The sequence below is a fragment of the Denticeps clupeoides genome, chromosome 11 (genome assembly GCF_900700375.1).
Source record: "Denticeps clupeoides chromosome 11, fDenClu1.1, whole genome shotgun sequence".
Classification (NCBI taxonomy): Eukaryota; Metazoa; Chordata; class Actinopteri; order Clupeiformes; family Denticipitidae; genus Denticeps; species Denticeps clupeoides.
In genome coordinates, this window is record NC_041717.1 from 949496 (window position 1) to 964640 (window position 15145).

The following is a 15145-nucleotide window of genomic DNA, read 5'->3' on the forward strand; positions in this document are numbered from 1 at the left end:
CCCTGAGCAAGACACTTAACCGTGAGTGTCTGGATAAGGGATTCTTTTAAATTCCATAAATGTAATACATACAATAAATATAACATAGAAATTAATGTATTGTGTATGCATGTACATTAAACCGTTATTGTATGTTTTGTGTACGTTGTATTACGCAATGGCGTTTATTCTATATATAATGTATTGTATGGACATCGACGGCCACCAATGTTGCATGAGTTAACGTACTTGGACAACAGACAAGCTTCTTATTCCGAAACAGAAGCGACACAACGTGCGCGCATGCGCACTCTCACTCGGCTGTTTTAATTCCGGTTGCTCGACAAGTGACAGAAATGGTCGCGTCTACGACTGGATAGTAATTAAATCGATATTAGTAAATGATCTAAATCTGACAAAAATACACTAGCCATCTATGTTTAAAATAAAAGAATGCTATGAGACTCGACTGAAGTAGACCAATAACGTGCCTTTATTTCACCCTCTCCAGTCAGCCCCCATTGTTTGATATTGGTCTCGCCCTGATACTTCCTTGTTTTTGAAAAGTTTTATTTTGAAAGTCAGCTTTGTGGATTTTATGGCGACTTGGATTCAGTTTCTGAGACGTGCTGATGAGGTTGTTTTAATCCATTTTCTACCCACACAGTGGCAGCTTCTGTGTATTGTTTGATGGCGCCCGCTAAACAGTAAGAAGAAGAGAGAACTTAAAGGATGTTACCCGCCGCCAGCGACAGTTTCAGGCTGAAGTACCCACTGCATTCCTTTGTGTGGGACAATGATTACAGGAGTTTGGAAAAGGAACTCAGCACGGTATGAGCGTGTGGCTCAGACGATCTCTCGCGTCACGTTAGCAGGTTTAGCTAGCCATCGCATGCGATGTCCCATCCTCCACGCGTAGCCTGCTAGCAGGCAGGCAGATGCAAAAGGCCATACAACAGCCTGGTGGCTCGGATGTAAGAGAATGGCCATGCATTTGATCAAGCAGGAGCATCACCCTGCTCGGCAGGTGACAGATGTCGTGTGTAAGACTGGGTGGACTACCTTTCTCGAGTCTAACCCACTGCCCATCTGCATTTACATTTGTAGCATTTATCAGACGCCCGAGCGACTTACAATCAGTAGTTGCAGGGACAGTCTCCCCGTTAAGTGTCTTGCTCAGGGACACAATGGTAGTAAGTGGGATTTGAACCTGGGTCTTCTGGTTCATAGGCGAGTGTGTTACCCACTCGTTGGGGTAACACACAGGCTCCTCCACAGGCTCCTCTTCAAATACTGTACAACAGTAATACACCACAGTTTCACACACTATTCTCTTTTTTACATTGATGGTTTAGAGCATCAGTGGACATTCATTTCAATGAATGTCTATTGTATCAATTTTCGACAATTCTGCGCGTATGTGATCAGCCGTGTCACCGGTGTGTGTGTTTGATAGTCACAGCATAATGTGGAAGAGTTGGACCCCAGAGGACGGACTCCGCTGCACCTGGCTGTGTCGCTGGGACATGTGGAGGCTGTTCGGGTCCTTCTGAGACATGGAGCTGAAGTCACCAAAGAGAACGGCACCAACTGGACAGGTTGTTCCACTGGCTGCCACTTCAGATGTGCCGTCATGAACATATGAAACCAAAATCTGTAACAAGGGCTCGATGTAATCAGATCATGCATTCCACCTTGCATGCAAAACATCTTCGTTAAAGCCTAAACTGACCTTCTTTTATTAACTTTCCGGGATCATGTGTACTTGTTGTGTTAGAAGGGATTAGCTGAAATGTATATATTAAGCAGTCGAAAGAGAAGGTAGTAGAGGAGGAATTATCTACATACCAAGCATGTTACCATGTAATCATGTCCAAAAACCCAGTAAACATTTAGTAGTAATCAGAATCGTGTTTATTGGCAAGCACATACAAGGAATTTGATTCTGGTAGATGGTGTCTCTCAGTATAAAGTAAAAAAAAAAAAAAAAACAATGTGCAAGGATGTGTGTAAGTGTTATTTGTACAAGAGAATGTTTTTACTGTTTATGAATAAATATATATACTGAGTATAAATATATGTATGAATGTACATAGGTCTATAAGTGTATAAAGATGAACAATGTGCAGTACAATAAATAGGCCAAAAATCTAAATCTTATACAGTGTGTACATAATGTAGTGATGTAGTTCTAAGCACAGTTTAATGCAGGAACCCATAGATGGTTGACAGCTTTCATGCACGCTACTTCCTCTTTTGGGGGCGATTCTGTGTCATGCAGCATTAATCTCCTTTTTCACCGTTTCCCTTCATTTTATTCTCTCATAACTCCCAATTGAAATGTCCTCTATAGCAAAACGTGTAATTTATGAGCAATTTATGAACACTTTACAATGCGTTCGGATGGAGAAATTATTCCCAGGTTGACACAAGGAATAATTTTGATTAATGTGCATATGATGTGTGTGGGTCTGTGTGCAGTGCTGCAGGAGGCAGTCAGTACTGGAGATCCTGAGATGGTGCAGCTGGTTCTGCAACGCCGGGACTACCTCAAAGCCTCCACAGCTCTTGGTGGAGTGCCGGAGCTGTTGTCCAAGATCCGAGAGGTCTTTCCAGTGTTACACTATATCATTCCTGTATTCCACCAACTGCTTATTCTGTTCTAAATTTCAGTCTCCAGATTTCTACTTAGAAATGAAGTGGGAATTCACTAGTTGGAGTAAGTTTACAGCTTGCTATATTATCCATGTGTGGAAATATCTGCATCTCCATTTGAGTATTGTTTTTTCCCTAGTTCCTTTGGTGTCTCGGGTGTGCCCCAGTGATGTGTGCAAGATATGGAAGAGTGGAGCCAGTCTTCGAGTCGATGCCACACTGCTTGGTTTTGAGAACATGACTTGGATCAGAGGGAGAAGAAGCTATATATTTAGAGGAGATAGTAAGTGGCTTTGGTTAAAATCAGTGTTGTCCTATCTTCATTGTAAGTATGAATGTATTTATAATTTTTGCATATTTAAACCAAGCACATTAATTATAATGAAATACGTGTGTTTGATTTGCTCTTGTGCTTTTGTTTAACTATTATATGTTATTTTAATGCTTTCTGATGCTTTTGCAGACAACTGCACTGAGTTCATGGAGGTGAATCACGATGAAGAAATTGTGGACACTGAACGATTCGATATTTCCCGTGAGATCGAGGACGTGACTCTTGATTCCATGCAACCTGCTGAACAGGAAGTGGCGAAAAGATTGACCACACCTATTGTGAACACCTATTTGGATACCAGAGACATTGCTTTTGAAAGGTGAGCATGGCTCTGCATGTTGAGGTGCATCCTTCTTCTTTCTTTCTGGAATGTGACCTGAGATTCCTGGTTTTTTGTGGACAGATTAAAGTCTGGCGTTTGGGGTTGGAGATCTGACAGGACAGAAGAGGTTAATGGGTTTGAGGCTAAGGTGAGGTCCTTTCCCGCTGACCCTTCCAGCTGCTTTGCGCTTAAGAAAAAGCTCTCTGCTGATTTGTGGACTTTTTTTTTTGTTTGTTAAAGGTCTTTTCTGTTAATAATGTGAATGTGGTAATCCGGACCAGGACTGAGCACCTTACAGATGAAGAGAAGGCCAGAATAAAAGGTACAGCTCTGCAGGGTTGACACTACTAGGGAGTGTGTCAATGTAATTAATTTATGCTCTGTTATAGCTAAGGCTGGGTGATATGGCATAAAAATATATTTAATGTCAGACCTACACCCAATTTCCTGTTCCTGTTGGGCTATGGCTGTTTCAGAAAAATTATTTTAGTTTTTGTAGCTCACATCTGAGGTCGATCTACATAAAGCTGTCTTTTCATCTTAAATGTCTCTGCATCTGTAATTTCTTCCCGCTGGGATCCCTTCCTGTTGCACTATATTTTAGTTTATTAGCTGTGAAACAACGATTGGTTGAGCACTTCTCAATTGCTGCCAATCAGTTGGGTTATGCAGGGGCAGTGGTGGCCTAGCAAGTATGGAAGCGGCTCCGTTATTGGAAGGTTGTTGGTTTGAATCCTGAGTCGTCAAGGTTCCACTGAGCAAAGCACCACACACTGCTCCCCGGGCGCCTTTCATGGCTGCCCACTGCTCACCAAGGATGATGGTTAAATGCAGAGGATGTGCATTTTGATGTGATGCAGCGTTTCACAATGACAATCACTTCACTTAGAAATTCAGAAGCCCTTAAAAAGAAACATGTAACATTGTAACAAGCTCTACTTCTTGAACAGGCCAGCGGAACATACTGGAATCCCTCCTTGGAACAGTAGAGCAACATATCAGTGCACAGGGGGTAAGAACACAGTCCGCCTTTAGAAATTAAAATATGTTTAGCAGTGATGCATAGATAAACAGTTGAATGCATAGGTTTGCATCCCCTCACTCTGAAGTGACAAAAAGTGTAATACAAAAATATGTATTTTTAGTATTTGTAAATGCTTCAAATTAAAAACGAAATGTGGAAACAACAAATTGAAAGACATCCCCAAGAAATGAGTGTTTCAGCAGGTGCAGACCAGCAACCTTAAATTGTGACAGAGCTGCTGCAAGAAAATGTCCCTCATTTAGGGTTGCAAAAGATGGCAACTGTAATAGATATGTACACTAGATGTCGCATTCAGCCTCTTAACATGCATCAATGGTTGGAGTTCCAAGCTCATTTAATCACACTTCTCTGGCGGTATGAGCAAAAATGCCAGACGTTTGCGGCTATTTACAGCTATAATAATGAGTGAACGAAGAAACAATGCACAATTTCATAAGAGAGAGAGACACAGACACACACACACAGAACAGGTCCGTTCTCTCTCTCTCTCTCTCTCTCTCTCTCTCTCTCTCTCTATATATATATATATATATATATATATATATATATATATATATATATATATATAAAAATTTATTTATTTATTTATTTATTTATTTTTTAAAACAAACAAGCAGGTAAATGGATGTTCATCTTTCATATTAAATATTTTTTAAAATTAAGTATTTTCACAGTGACCTGCCTTTAATCATCTCTTAATCCAGAAAATGTTGACAGGCTGGTTTTTATTGCAAAAAAATCTGAAAAACATATTCACTTACTATTTGTTTAAAATAGACAGTGCAATAAAATGTTTTACCTAAAATAATTACTAATCATATTAATAATCATGATTAGAATATTGAAAAAAATATTGTGGTTATCATTTTGGCCAAAATGGTGCAGCCCTTATGGCCAAATTGGCAAATTCGCCATTGCTTTTCACAGATGAAAGCAGGTTCACAATGAGCACATGTGACAGATGTGACAGGCATTGTAGGGAAGCCATACAGGCACATAGAGACCACACACACTACTGAGACATTTAAAATTGTTTTAAGGTCATTACATCAAAGTTCATTCAGATATAGGATGTTTTAGTTATGTGTTCCCTTTATTTTTTTGAGCAATGTATATTTAATTATAAAAAAGAAGGCTACAACCAAAACATTATTTAAAAAAATCTGAACAAATCTTTTGATAGCATTTTAGTGTGTTGCATGTATTTATTATTAATTGTTTGTTTGTATTAATAAGGTGCAAATATTTTTAGTGAAAGTAGATATAGGGGGAATTCTGTAATATCCTAAACCATGATAATACTATAGTAACATGGTAAACTGCAATAATGCTTGGTTACTGTGTGGGCTGTGCCTGGACGATCTGAGCAGTAGGCTCTAAAAAGCGGCCCCATAATCATAAGGTTGCCGGTTCGAATCCCGATCCGCCAAGGTGCCACTGAGCAAAGCACCATCCCCACACACTGCTCCTGGCATGGCTGCCCACTGCACACTCAGGGTGATGGTTAAAAGCAGAGGACACATTTGTGTGCACTGTGTGCTGTGCTGCAGTGTATCACAATGACAATCATGTCACTTTCACTTTCAAAATACTTCTAACTAGCAAAAAATACAAAATGTAATAATGACCGCAATGCATCCCCTTAAGTAGTATTACTAATTATGAGTCATAAAAATGAGTCATTTTTGCCCAAACTGCAGTTATTATTATTTAAAATAAATTAATATTGCATCGTTTATATATAATATTTACATTTAAATTGTATATTTACTGTATAATCAACTTAGGCATTCAACCAAGGTCTAACGGGGATTCAAACTCTTGCACTCAACTCTATAAGTTAAGCTATAGTCTGCCCCAGCTAAATTATATCTACTCAGCTGCAGATTCAAAGAAGATTCAGTTAAAATTTTCAAATTGTGACATTTTTCCATTTTTCATTTGAAGTGTTTAATGGCGGTTTTACCACTGCTTTCCTCAATATCTTTCAGGACCTCACTCTAGAATATGCTACTGCCAACAACCCTACAGCCATTACACCAGAGGAGTACTTCAACCCAGACTTCAATCTTCAGGATCGAGACATTGGCCGACCCATAGAGCTCACCATCAGAACACAGAAGTAGGAACCTTGAACTTCACATAGCATCCTTGTAATAGTAATCATCATTGTATTTACTGTTTTGCTGTACTCTTTTTAGTGTGATTCTGTAGGTTGAGATGCCATCACTGGTGAGCTGTAAAGATCAGTGTTTAGTAGATCAAACCAGTTTTGATATGACAGTACGGCCATACCTGGAGTGACTGACTTTTCATCATTTTTCTATTACTGAGAATGTCTCATTTTTTTTCCACGATGATATAATAGCTTTCATTCAGCAAAAGCCTGTCATATGAAGCAGTGACTAAACAATGTGGAATGAAATTCAAGGGGACTTTGTGATTTATATGTATGTGATATATATGGTGCTTCATACCCATGGACTTTTTGAGTAAATTATACATGCATAAAGTGAAAGACCTCATCTGACAGCTTTGCTTGGTGGCAGATTTAAGGGCACTCTGTGGATGAGTGAGGAGCACCCGCTTTCCCTGGTGGAGCAGGTAACCCCCATCATACAACTCATGGCACGGACCAGCAGCCACTTTGCCCGCCTGCACGACTTTCTGACCCTCAGGTTTCCCCCAGGGTTCCCTGTGAAAATCGGTACTTGTGGTTTTACTGTTTTATGTAAATTCTGTGTGTGTATGTATGTGATACACTGTATTTACTATCAAATTCCGACAGAAATCCCACTGTTCCATGTGCTCTACGCTCGCATAACGTTTGGCAGTGTGAACAAGTGCAGCACAGAGGAGCTACATCAGCCTGTCCCCTCCTCTGCTGCAAGCACACCCTCAGAGGACAAAGCTGAGGCCACAGGTAAATGACATCTGACCCTTAAAGGAACAATTTTTCATTCTAAAAACATTTTGAATCATTTATAGTGTGACGCTGAACAACTCAAAACTACAACGACATTCATGTGTGGAGAGCAGGGGCAATATCAAAGTTAAAATGTGACCGTAGCTCAGACTTCTTATCTCTTCACTATTTGTTCAGGTGCTGCACCTTTCCGTGTGTGCCCTTCGGTCTTTATGGTACCCCCACACTACAGACAGCGGGGTGGGAATCGCCACACGCCCATTTCCAGCCATGATGAGGAGCTGCTACAGTATGCCATCCATCAGAGCCTGCTGGAGTCCAGTGGAGGATCAGGGCAGGTCAGACACTGGTTCATATTTAAAGGTCCCCTATGATGAACATTTCTTATTGTGAGATTATTTAACATTAAATACCCCTAGCCTGTCTGTGGTCCTGCAGTGGCTAGAAATGGCAATAGGTGTAAAGAGTGCTTTGGCCATTCTGCTTCGCTGTTCAGAGAGCAGCAGCACAGAGAGTCGGATCTGGAATTTGTCCCCTTATAACGTCACAAGGGGAAAGATTACCTCCCATTTCGTATGCTTTGTACAGAGAATAACTCCACCAACCATCATGGCTTCCAAACGTGCAAAGCATTGCAGTTGCTGAGTGATTGGATGTGACAATGAGCACACGTGTGTTTTTTTTTACTTTCATCATGTGAGACTCTGTAAAAACAGTGTGTTAATTTCATTTTTTTTCTGGAGAAAAGCAGACACTACTTCCTGTCTGCACCAAAAATTGGTGAATGCTGTTGATTAAGTAATTTCTGCAAATGCCTGCTAACTTCTGTAGGCTGCTCTCCTCCTCGCTAAAAACGGCTGTAATTTTGCACCACGGTGTCATGTCTTGGGGTTGTAGGGAGAAGGAGGCACAGAAATTTTTCTTTATTAACAGCAAAGTAAACAGGCATGATGGCCAGAAATGGAAACAGAAACGAACATAAGTAAACATAGGAACATAAAGGAAAAAAGGAACATAAAGAGCAAACACAAAGGTAGGGTTCAGTGTCCACTTTAATGCAGCAGCACCTGCTGAGTGCTGTTGACCTGCTTTTAATGGAGTCCTGAGACACCATGCTTAAGTGGCTTCTGCTGTGATAACTCAGGACTCCTTTATCAGGTTCCTTGGCAGAATGAGAAAGAGACATCAGATATAGTATTAGGGGACCACTAAGACCTATATAAATGCAAAAAAAAAATGTCGTAATAGGGGACCTTTTAAAAACGATGGTACCTGAGTTGCTGTTATTGGGATAACGCTTTGTGTCTCTGGTAGGAACCAATGTGGGGAGATGCCAATGGACTGCCAATGGAAGCCATGAGGAGCAGCCAAAGTGATGGGTATCTTGTTATCTTTTGTTTTTATGTAAGGTTCTGTATGAGTAGGGGTTCCTGAGAGAAGGCTGCTTACAGGAGCACATTTGGTCGGTGTGTTTAGCACAGAAATATACTTGCTGTTAACTATGTACATGTGGATGCAATACCGGTAATTTTATAGGGGCTGAGATCTGCACTCAACAGATGATTAATATAAGATACTGGCATTCATTCATTTATTATGGATTGCGGCCTTGACACTGACTCTTGGTGGTAAGGAGTACACACTACAGTACAGACGCAAGTCTATCACTTTAAACTTTAACAATGCAACTGTGTACGAATACGCATACATAGCTCACAGCAAGCCTATTTCTGTCTTTAGATGTGTGGACCTTCACTGGTTTCACAATTTGATTTGATTACAATTTTCAATGCATCGATTATTGATTCATCACGATGCGTCCCATCAGTTGTTCCATATTTCTGCATGTTATGTTTTAAGATAAATCAGTGAGATGTCTGCGTTTTTTTTTCTGGCATTTGTGGCATGAGGCTCCTCTACTCATTGGAACAAATCAAAGCATTCAGAATTAAAAAACCGTAATGTTTACTTGCCATCGATTTCTGTCATTCCTGACTAACATTAAACAGTCAAGTGAACTTAATATTTTTTTTTATTATTATTACAACTAACCAGGTAGCTTGTTCAGAGTAATTAGAGTAAAACCATACCTTCTTATTATAGAGTAGAATAGCATTTCAATAATGAAAACGAACCATTTCCATAAGCATGTAGATTAAAAGAGTTTAGATGGAAGTAAAAAGGCAGTATCTGTGGATAACAATAATTTCACAATATTTTGCATGGTTTTTGTGATTAATATTATTAACAAGGAGAGTCAAACACTGTTCCCTCTTGGTCTCACTGATCTAGGAATAATCCTTCTCTTCTCTAGGACTATCTCATGTGAAGGTGTCCTTGTTGAGTTTGGGGACACCAGCCCTGCCAGCTCCACCTCAGTGTCCAGCCCAGACACTGACCTGCGACTGGCCATGGAGCTCTCAGTCCAGGCCCAGGAAGAGGAGGAGCGCCGTCAGAAGGAGGAAGAGGAGGAGCTGGAGAGAATACTGCAGCTCTCCCTTACTGAGAAGTAAAAAGGAAACCAAACATTTTCCAGCAAGGCTGGGTGAAAAGGGAGTGATTTTGCCATAATCTTAATTTCTTGTTTTCCCATTGGCCACAGATTAACATTAATCCTGTGAAAGATAGGGTAACACTTTGAAGATTGAAATGATTCTTAAAATCATTTTTTTTCTAAGGTACAACTGTAAAAGTCTATTTTTTGGAATTTCTAACCACTTTTCACTCCTGAAGACGCACAGATCTCAATCTGGACTTTTCCAAATGGGATTTGACAGTGGAAGGCCATGGCTTCAGACTACCACAAAAAAGACTCTTGAAATAACTGTTTGTGGTGAAATTGTGTTCATGTCTGCCTGAGCGTAAGGAAGTAATGTTTAAGTTTAGTGTTTTAGGGTGTAGATTTTGAATGCAAAAGATCTCAGGGTTCTAATTTTCCACAGTATGTTGTTTCTTCCCAGAATCTGAGGGAAAGATTAAGAACCTACTAGTAGCATTACGGAGCATTAAATGTTCTTGTCCTGTGTATCTTTTTAAGAAGAACTCCATTTTAACCCTCTTCCAGACGAATCCCCGGTGCAGATACTAGTCATCTCTCAGGATGTCAGTCAGCCAAGGTCTATTTTTTAGTACACATTGCCTCCGTGCCTCTCCAATCAGACACACTTTCTTCAATAGTTCCGTGTTCCTCAGACTAGTAGTATAGATTTGGTTTCAGTTTTTTCAGGGATTAATGGAAAGTGACTGTCAGTATTAATAAGCATAATTGTAAAAGTGCCACTCTGAGACTCTTCATGTAATTGGTCATTTAATATGAAATGGCATGGAACCTCCCTGACCCACCCCAACCCCCGGGTGAGAAGTTAAGGTTCATACTGACTGTGGAACTTAATGACCCAAACCCACTGAGAAATGAGTGGACCTTAGCTTCTGATTTGCTGTGATCTGTACATCCTTGATCCACCTAACATCTCTGGTTTTTAACTCGTATGGAGGGAGTATGTCCCCCAGATTTGAAGATACATTCTTTTTTTTATTTACAGAGGTTTAATAAACAGTCTGTAGAGAAAACAGATTATTATTATTATATATTTTTTGAAGTCCCAGATTTAGACTAATGTTTGCATGGCTGACTGCGCTTGCAGCTGAGCTGGCATGTTAAATAAGTGTTATGTGAAAATTGTTAATTCAGACATGGGCTTTTCTTAAATTAAACGCACTTTATTTCTATTTTAGCTATGGCTTTGTGTATGCTTATCTGAAATGAGTGTGTTTTGTGTCTTGAGCAGTAGATGGCAGTGTTCTGATGTGGATAACGTTCATGAAAAGCAGGCATGGGGTTTTAAAAATGATGATGTTACATGCTATATCAGTCAAACATTTTAAAATTGAAATACAAAAAAACGATTCTGTCTGAAATCACATTTAAATAAATATGACTTTTTTTTTTTAAGAATTTTTAAAAATTTCTGTCTAAATTTAGACACCACCTGTAGTCATCCCTTTATTCCAGTTCTCCCATCTGTGCAGGTTCATTACAGTTTCCGTTCACCCAGTTAGGCTCATTCTGGATATTACTGTGGCCATATGCTGCTATTGTTCATCTAGTGTAGGAGGAATCTGCAGTCTAAATGGAGCTCTATATTCAGTTAAGGAGGGATTATACCCTCGTCTCTTCTGTGATCCTTCATAATCACAAGTACTTAATTCCCTTTGCTGTATGGTCCAGCATTTGCAAAGACTTTTACTGCATCTAAATCCAGACAGCAGATAGCCACTACATTAAAATGATCTGCCAGGATATGCTCATGCTGCTAAAACAGCTCTGACCAATTTGAAGTATCTACTGGTATCATTAACTAGCAGAACCACTCCATGGATTGTCCATTAGGGGGTAACGTCAGGTGAGCCATGAGCTGCCTCCAAATTTTTCCATCCTCCTGCTCCAGATAAAGTCCACGTAATCTAAAACAGGGCTGTTCAAACCATATGGAAAAATACAGGATGTGAATGGCTTGGCAACCCAGTAGAGGTGAGGGATATTGGCTCACATGCTTGTTTTCATAGTGTCGTCCATAGGTGTAATTTGCAGGGAGGTCATGACCCCCCCCCCCTATCATATCACTAGATATTCACATCTTTAGTAGCTTGTTTTGTCCAGTTTACTGACTCCAGTTGCTTTACTGCCATGCTTTAAAAATTCTGGTTAAAAAAAACAATGGCATTCAGTACCTCTATTTTTCCAGATAATTGCTGCAATTCCAAAGCACATGTGAATTTCCTTAATGTGCCAAACCAATTTCACACAAAACTTTGCACAATAATTGGACAAAATTATTACCAGCTGAATATTTGGGGAACAAATATTAATTAACGATCTTGTGACACATTGGAATTGGAATTTTCTACCCCTCTTCTTCTGTAAACTCAAAGTCTCTCAGATTTGAAGAGTTCCTTCTACAGTCATGGCCAAATGTTTTGAGAATGAGACAAATACCGGTTTTAACAAAGTTTGCTGCTTCAGTGTTTTTAGATATTTTTGTGAGGGTTTTCTGTGGTTTATTGAAGTATAATTTCAAGCATTTTATAAGTTTCAAAGGCTCTGCAATTCGCCCTGTCATGCTGTCAATCATGCTTTTGGGCCAAATCCTGACTGATGGTGACCCATTCCTTCATAATCAGTGCTTAGTGTTTGTCAGAATTTGTGGGTATTTGTTTGTCCACCTGCCTCTTGACCACAAGTTTTCAATTTGATTAAATTTCGTGGAGTTTCCATGCCATAGACCGTACATTTCAACATTTTGTTCCCAGAGACATTTAGTTATCACTTTGGCCTTATGGCACGGTGCTCCATCATGCTGCAATAGGCCTTGTTCAACAAACTATTATTGCTGTTCAGGATGTTTTGTACCTCTATCTTTATTCATGGCTGTGATTTTGATGATCGAATAACATGTTGATTTAGGTGCAATCTTATCAGCAGATATATCCTTGCCTGTGCAATGCAGTGATGACTGCATATGTTTTTACCATGGTTAACAGAGGAAGAACATTTATTTCAAGCATCCGCCTCCTTTTAAAGCCTTTCTCACTTATGTTAACAAGAGGATCACAGAAATGATCTCAACAGGTCCTTTTGTGGCAGGGCTGAAATACATTGGAAATGTTTTTATTTTTGTGCTTATTTTTGTTCACTTTAATTGCAAATTACTGTATCGTCGTATTTTCTTTGTAGGCTCCTTTGTAGGTTTCCTATAACCAGTGGAATGATGCGCTTTGCCAAAAAAAAATCATCTGTCCAGAAACGTTCTCCCAGAAGGGAGAGGACATTTAGGCAAACTCTGCTCCTGCTCTCTGGTCTCCTGCCGTAGTATTTAATTTTATTCAGATGTCGATCAATAAAAACACACTGAGTCTGCAGGAGATGATTGGGATTATTTATCCACCATTCGGTCTATACTGTGTTGCAGGTCTTTTATTAATTTTTCTCTTCTGTCCATGTCCAGGGAAATTAGCTAGAGTGCCACGTGTTGTAAACTTCTTGAATCTCTGAAGATGGATGTCTGACAATTCTCTGCTCTTCTGTCTGTTCACACAACAGAAAGGTTGAGTCACTTCGACTCCGTTTTTACTGGCTTCCGGTGTGATTGCTATTATCAAAATTGAAGGTTTGATCTTGATTTTAGACAAGTGCCACTGACCATGCACGCTTCAAGCACTGATGCATCAAAAACAGATGCTGCTGCGGTCATCCACTCATTTTCCTAGTGTGAGTACAAGAGTGCTGAGTACCTGCAGTACTCCAGTATTTACACTAAAATGCATTATTTTACATTGCTCATGAAATTGAAATATTTAGATTTACGCTTACTGTATAAGCAAATATCTTGTGTTTTCTGACAAAGGGGAAACAAGGCTCTGGTAAACCATGCATCTTCTATAGAGCACTGTTCTTCCTGTAGCAGTAAGTGGTCTTGGAGAGCATCTCCCCATTGTACAGAGTTGGAAATGAGGTCTCATCCATCCTGCACCCACCTGCCACAGCCGTAAAAGCCTGTGAGTTTGTGATAAGGCCACACAGTGGACAGTGATTGTGTGTTAAACAGGTTATGCAGATCTATGCCTTGTGTTTTATATCTGGGGGGATGCATAACTGTGTATTGAACTCATATTGTGGAGAGTCGGGGTCCGTGACTGGCACAGAGTCATTTTTCTTCCCGCATTAATGCTTCCTGGGATCTGTCTCAGGGAATATTAGTTCACGGTTTCAAGACCAGATTATTTTATTTATATTTTGCTTTTCAAACTGCAGTCTGAAGTCCTTTTTTTTTTTTTTTTTTTTTTTTTTAAATCATAGCATCAATTCATGCTGCTATTTAATCGATGCGGTATGAACTAACTGCTTGCATCTGTGCTGTAAGCAGAAACGGCCACTCGCCAATGCACATAATGAGAAGCCATTCAGGCCACTGTCCTTTCATGTGTCTGCTGAGCTTCTGCAGCTTGCTCAAAGGCCTTTGATCAGGCACACTGCTCAAAAAGTGGATTATATTAGCCCCTTTATCTTCCCTGACACTGATAGCGGGCGCCTGTCGGCGTTTTTAGCCATGCTGGCTACAACAAGGCCGGTGATTGAGGCACTGCTCTTTAATAAAACATCTCATTAAAATATTTCAACCTGTCCTTTCTGTTTTCCATTCATGCATTCATGGCTTACAAGTGGAACGGTTTGATGCAAAACAACATGTTAATTAAGAGACTGCGGTGAAGCACCCCTGGAAACACTATGGCAGTTGCCATCAAGTATAAATGCATCAGGCATGGCAGGCAGAAACATGCTCTGGGATTATTTATCATGCACAGGAATAAGGAAAGTGGAATTTGACTGTATTGAATTTGACTTATTCCAGGTTTGGATAAGTATGTAAAAAATACAATTTCAGTCTACTGCCCCATTATCTAGAACATACACTTTATAAATTATGAATTTTTAGTGATCACAAATCTCTCATTGTGAAAGAGCTTAATCATATATAAAGTATGGAGAATCATGTATGAATCATGATACCTCAATGTAACAGCTCTGCCTCAAACACATTTAAGTTAAATCCAGACATCCGTTACTAAAGTGGTTTGTCAGGATAATGAACTATTTAAAAAAAAAAATGTAGACACCGTGGCTCCGGTGCTTTCTATTTACAGAAACACCTACACCAAGTTTCCAAATTGAGTCTGTGCAGCGCTGATATGAATTGCACCTCCTCTTTGGTAGTCCCACCACATGATGCAGGTGCTGCTGCTGGTCTTGTCCAGACAAGGCTGTTAAATTATATTTCCCAATGTATTACAGAAATAAGCTTAAGGAAGGTACACAGAGAAACATTT

General features: G+C 39.8%; 1 protein-coding gene across 1 annotated transcript; it reads left to right on the plus strand.

Moving 5' to 3' along the window:
- Positions 1-511: 511 nt before the first annotated feature.
- ankrd13a (ankyrin repeat domain 13A) lies at positions 512-11213 on the plus strand. Its single transcript, XM_028997048.1, has 15 exons — positions 512-810; positions 1436-1577; positions 2461-2585; positions 2653-2698; positions 2774-2917; positions 3098-3287; positions 3372-3438; positions 3531-3612; positions 4241-4302; positions 6327-6457; positions 6885-7042; positions 7124-7258; positions 7439-7599; positions 8576-8640; positions 9576-11213. Exons 1-15 carry the CDS (start codon positions 712-714, stop codon positions 9772-9774), a joined length of 1806 nt encoding a protein of 601 aa, XP_028852881.1. The 5' UTR covers positions 512-711; the 3' UTR covers positions 9775-11213.
- Positions 11214-15145: the final 3932 nt, after the last annotated feature.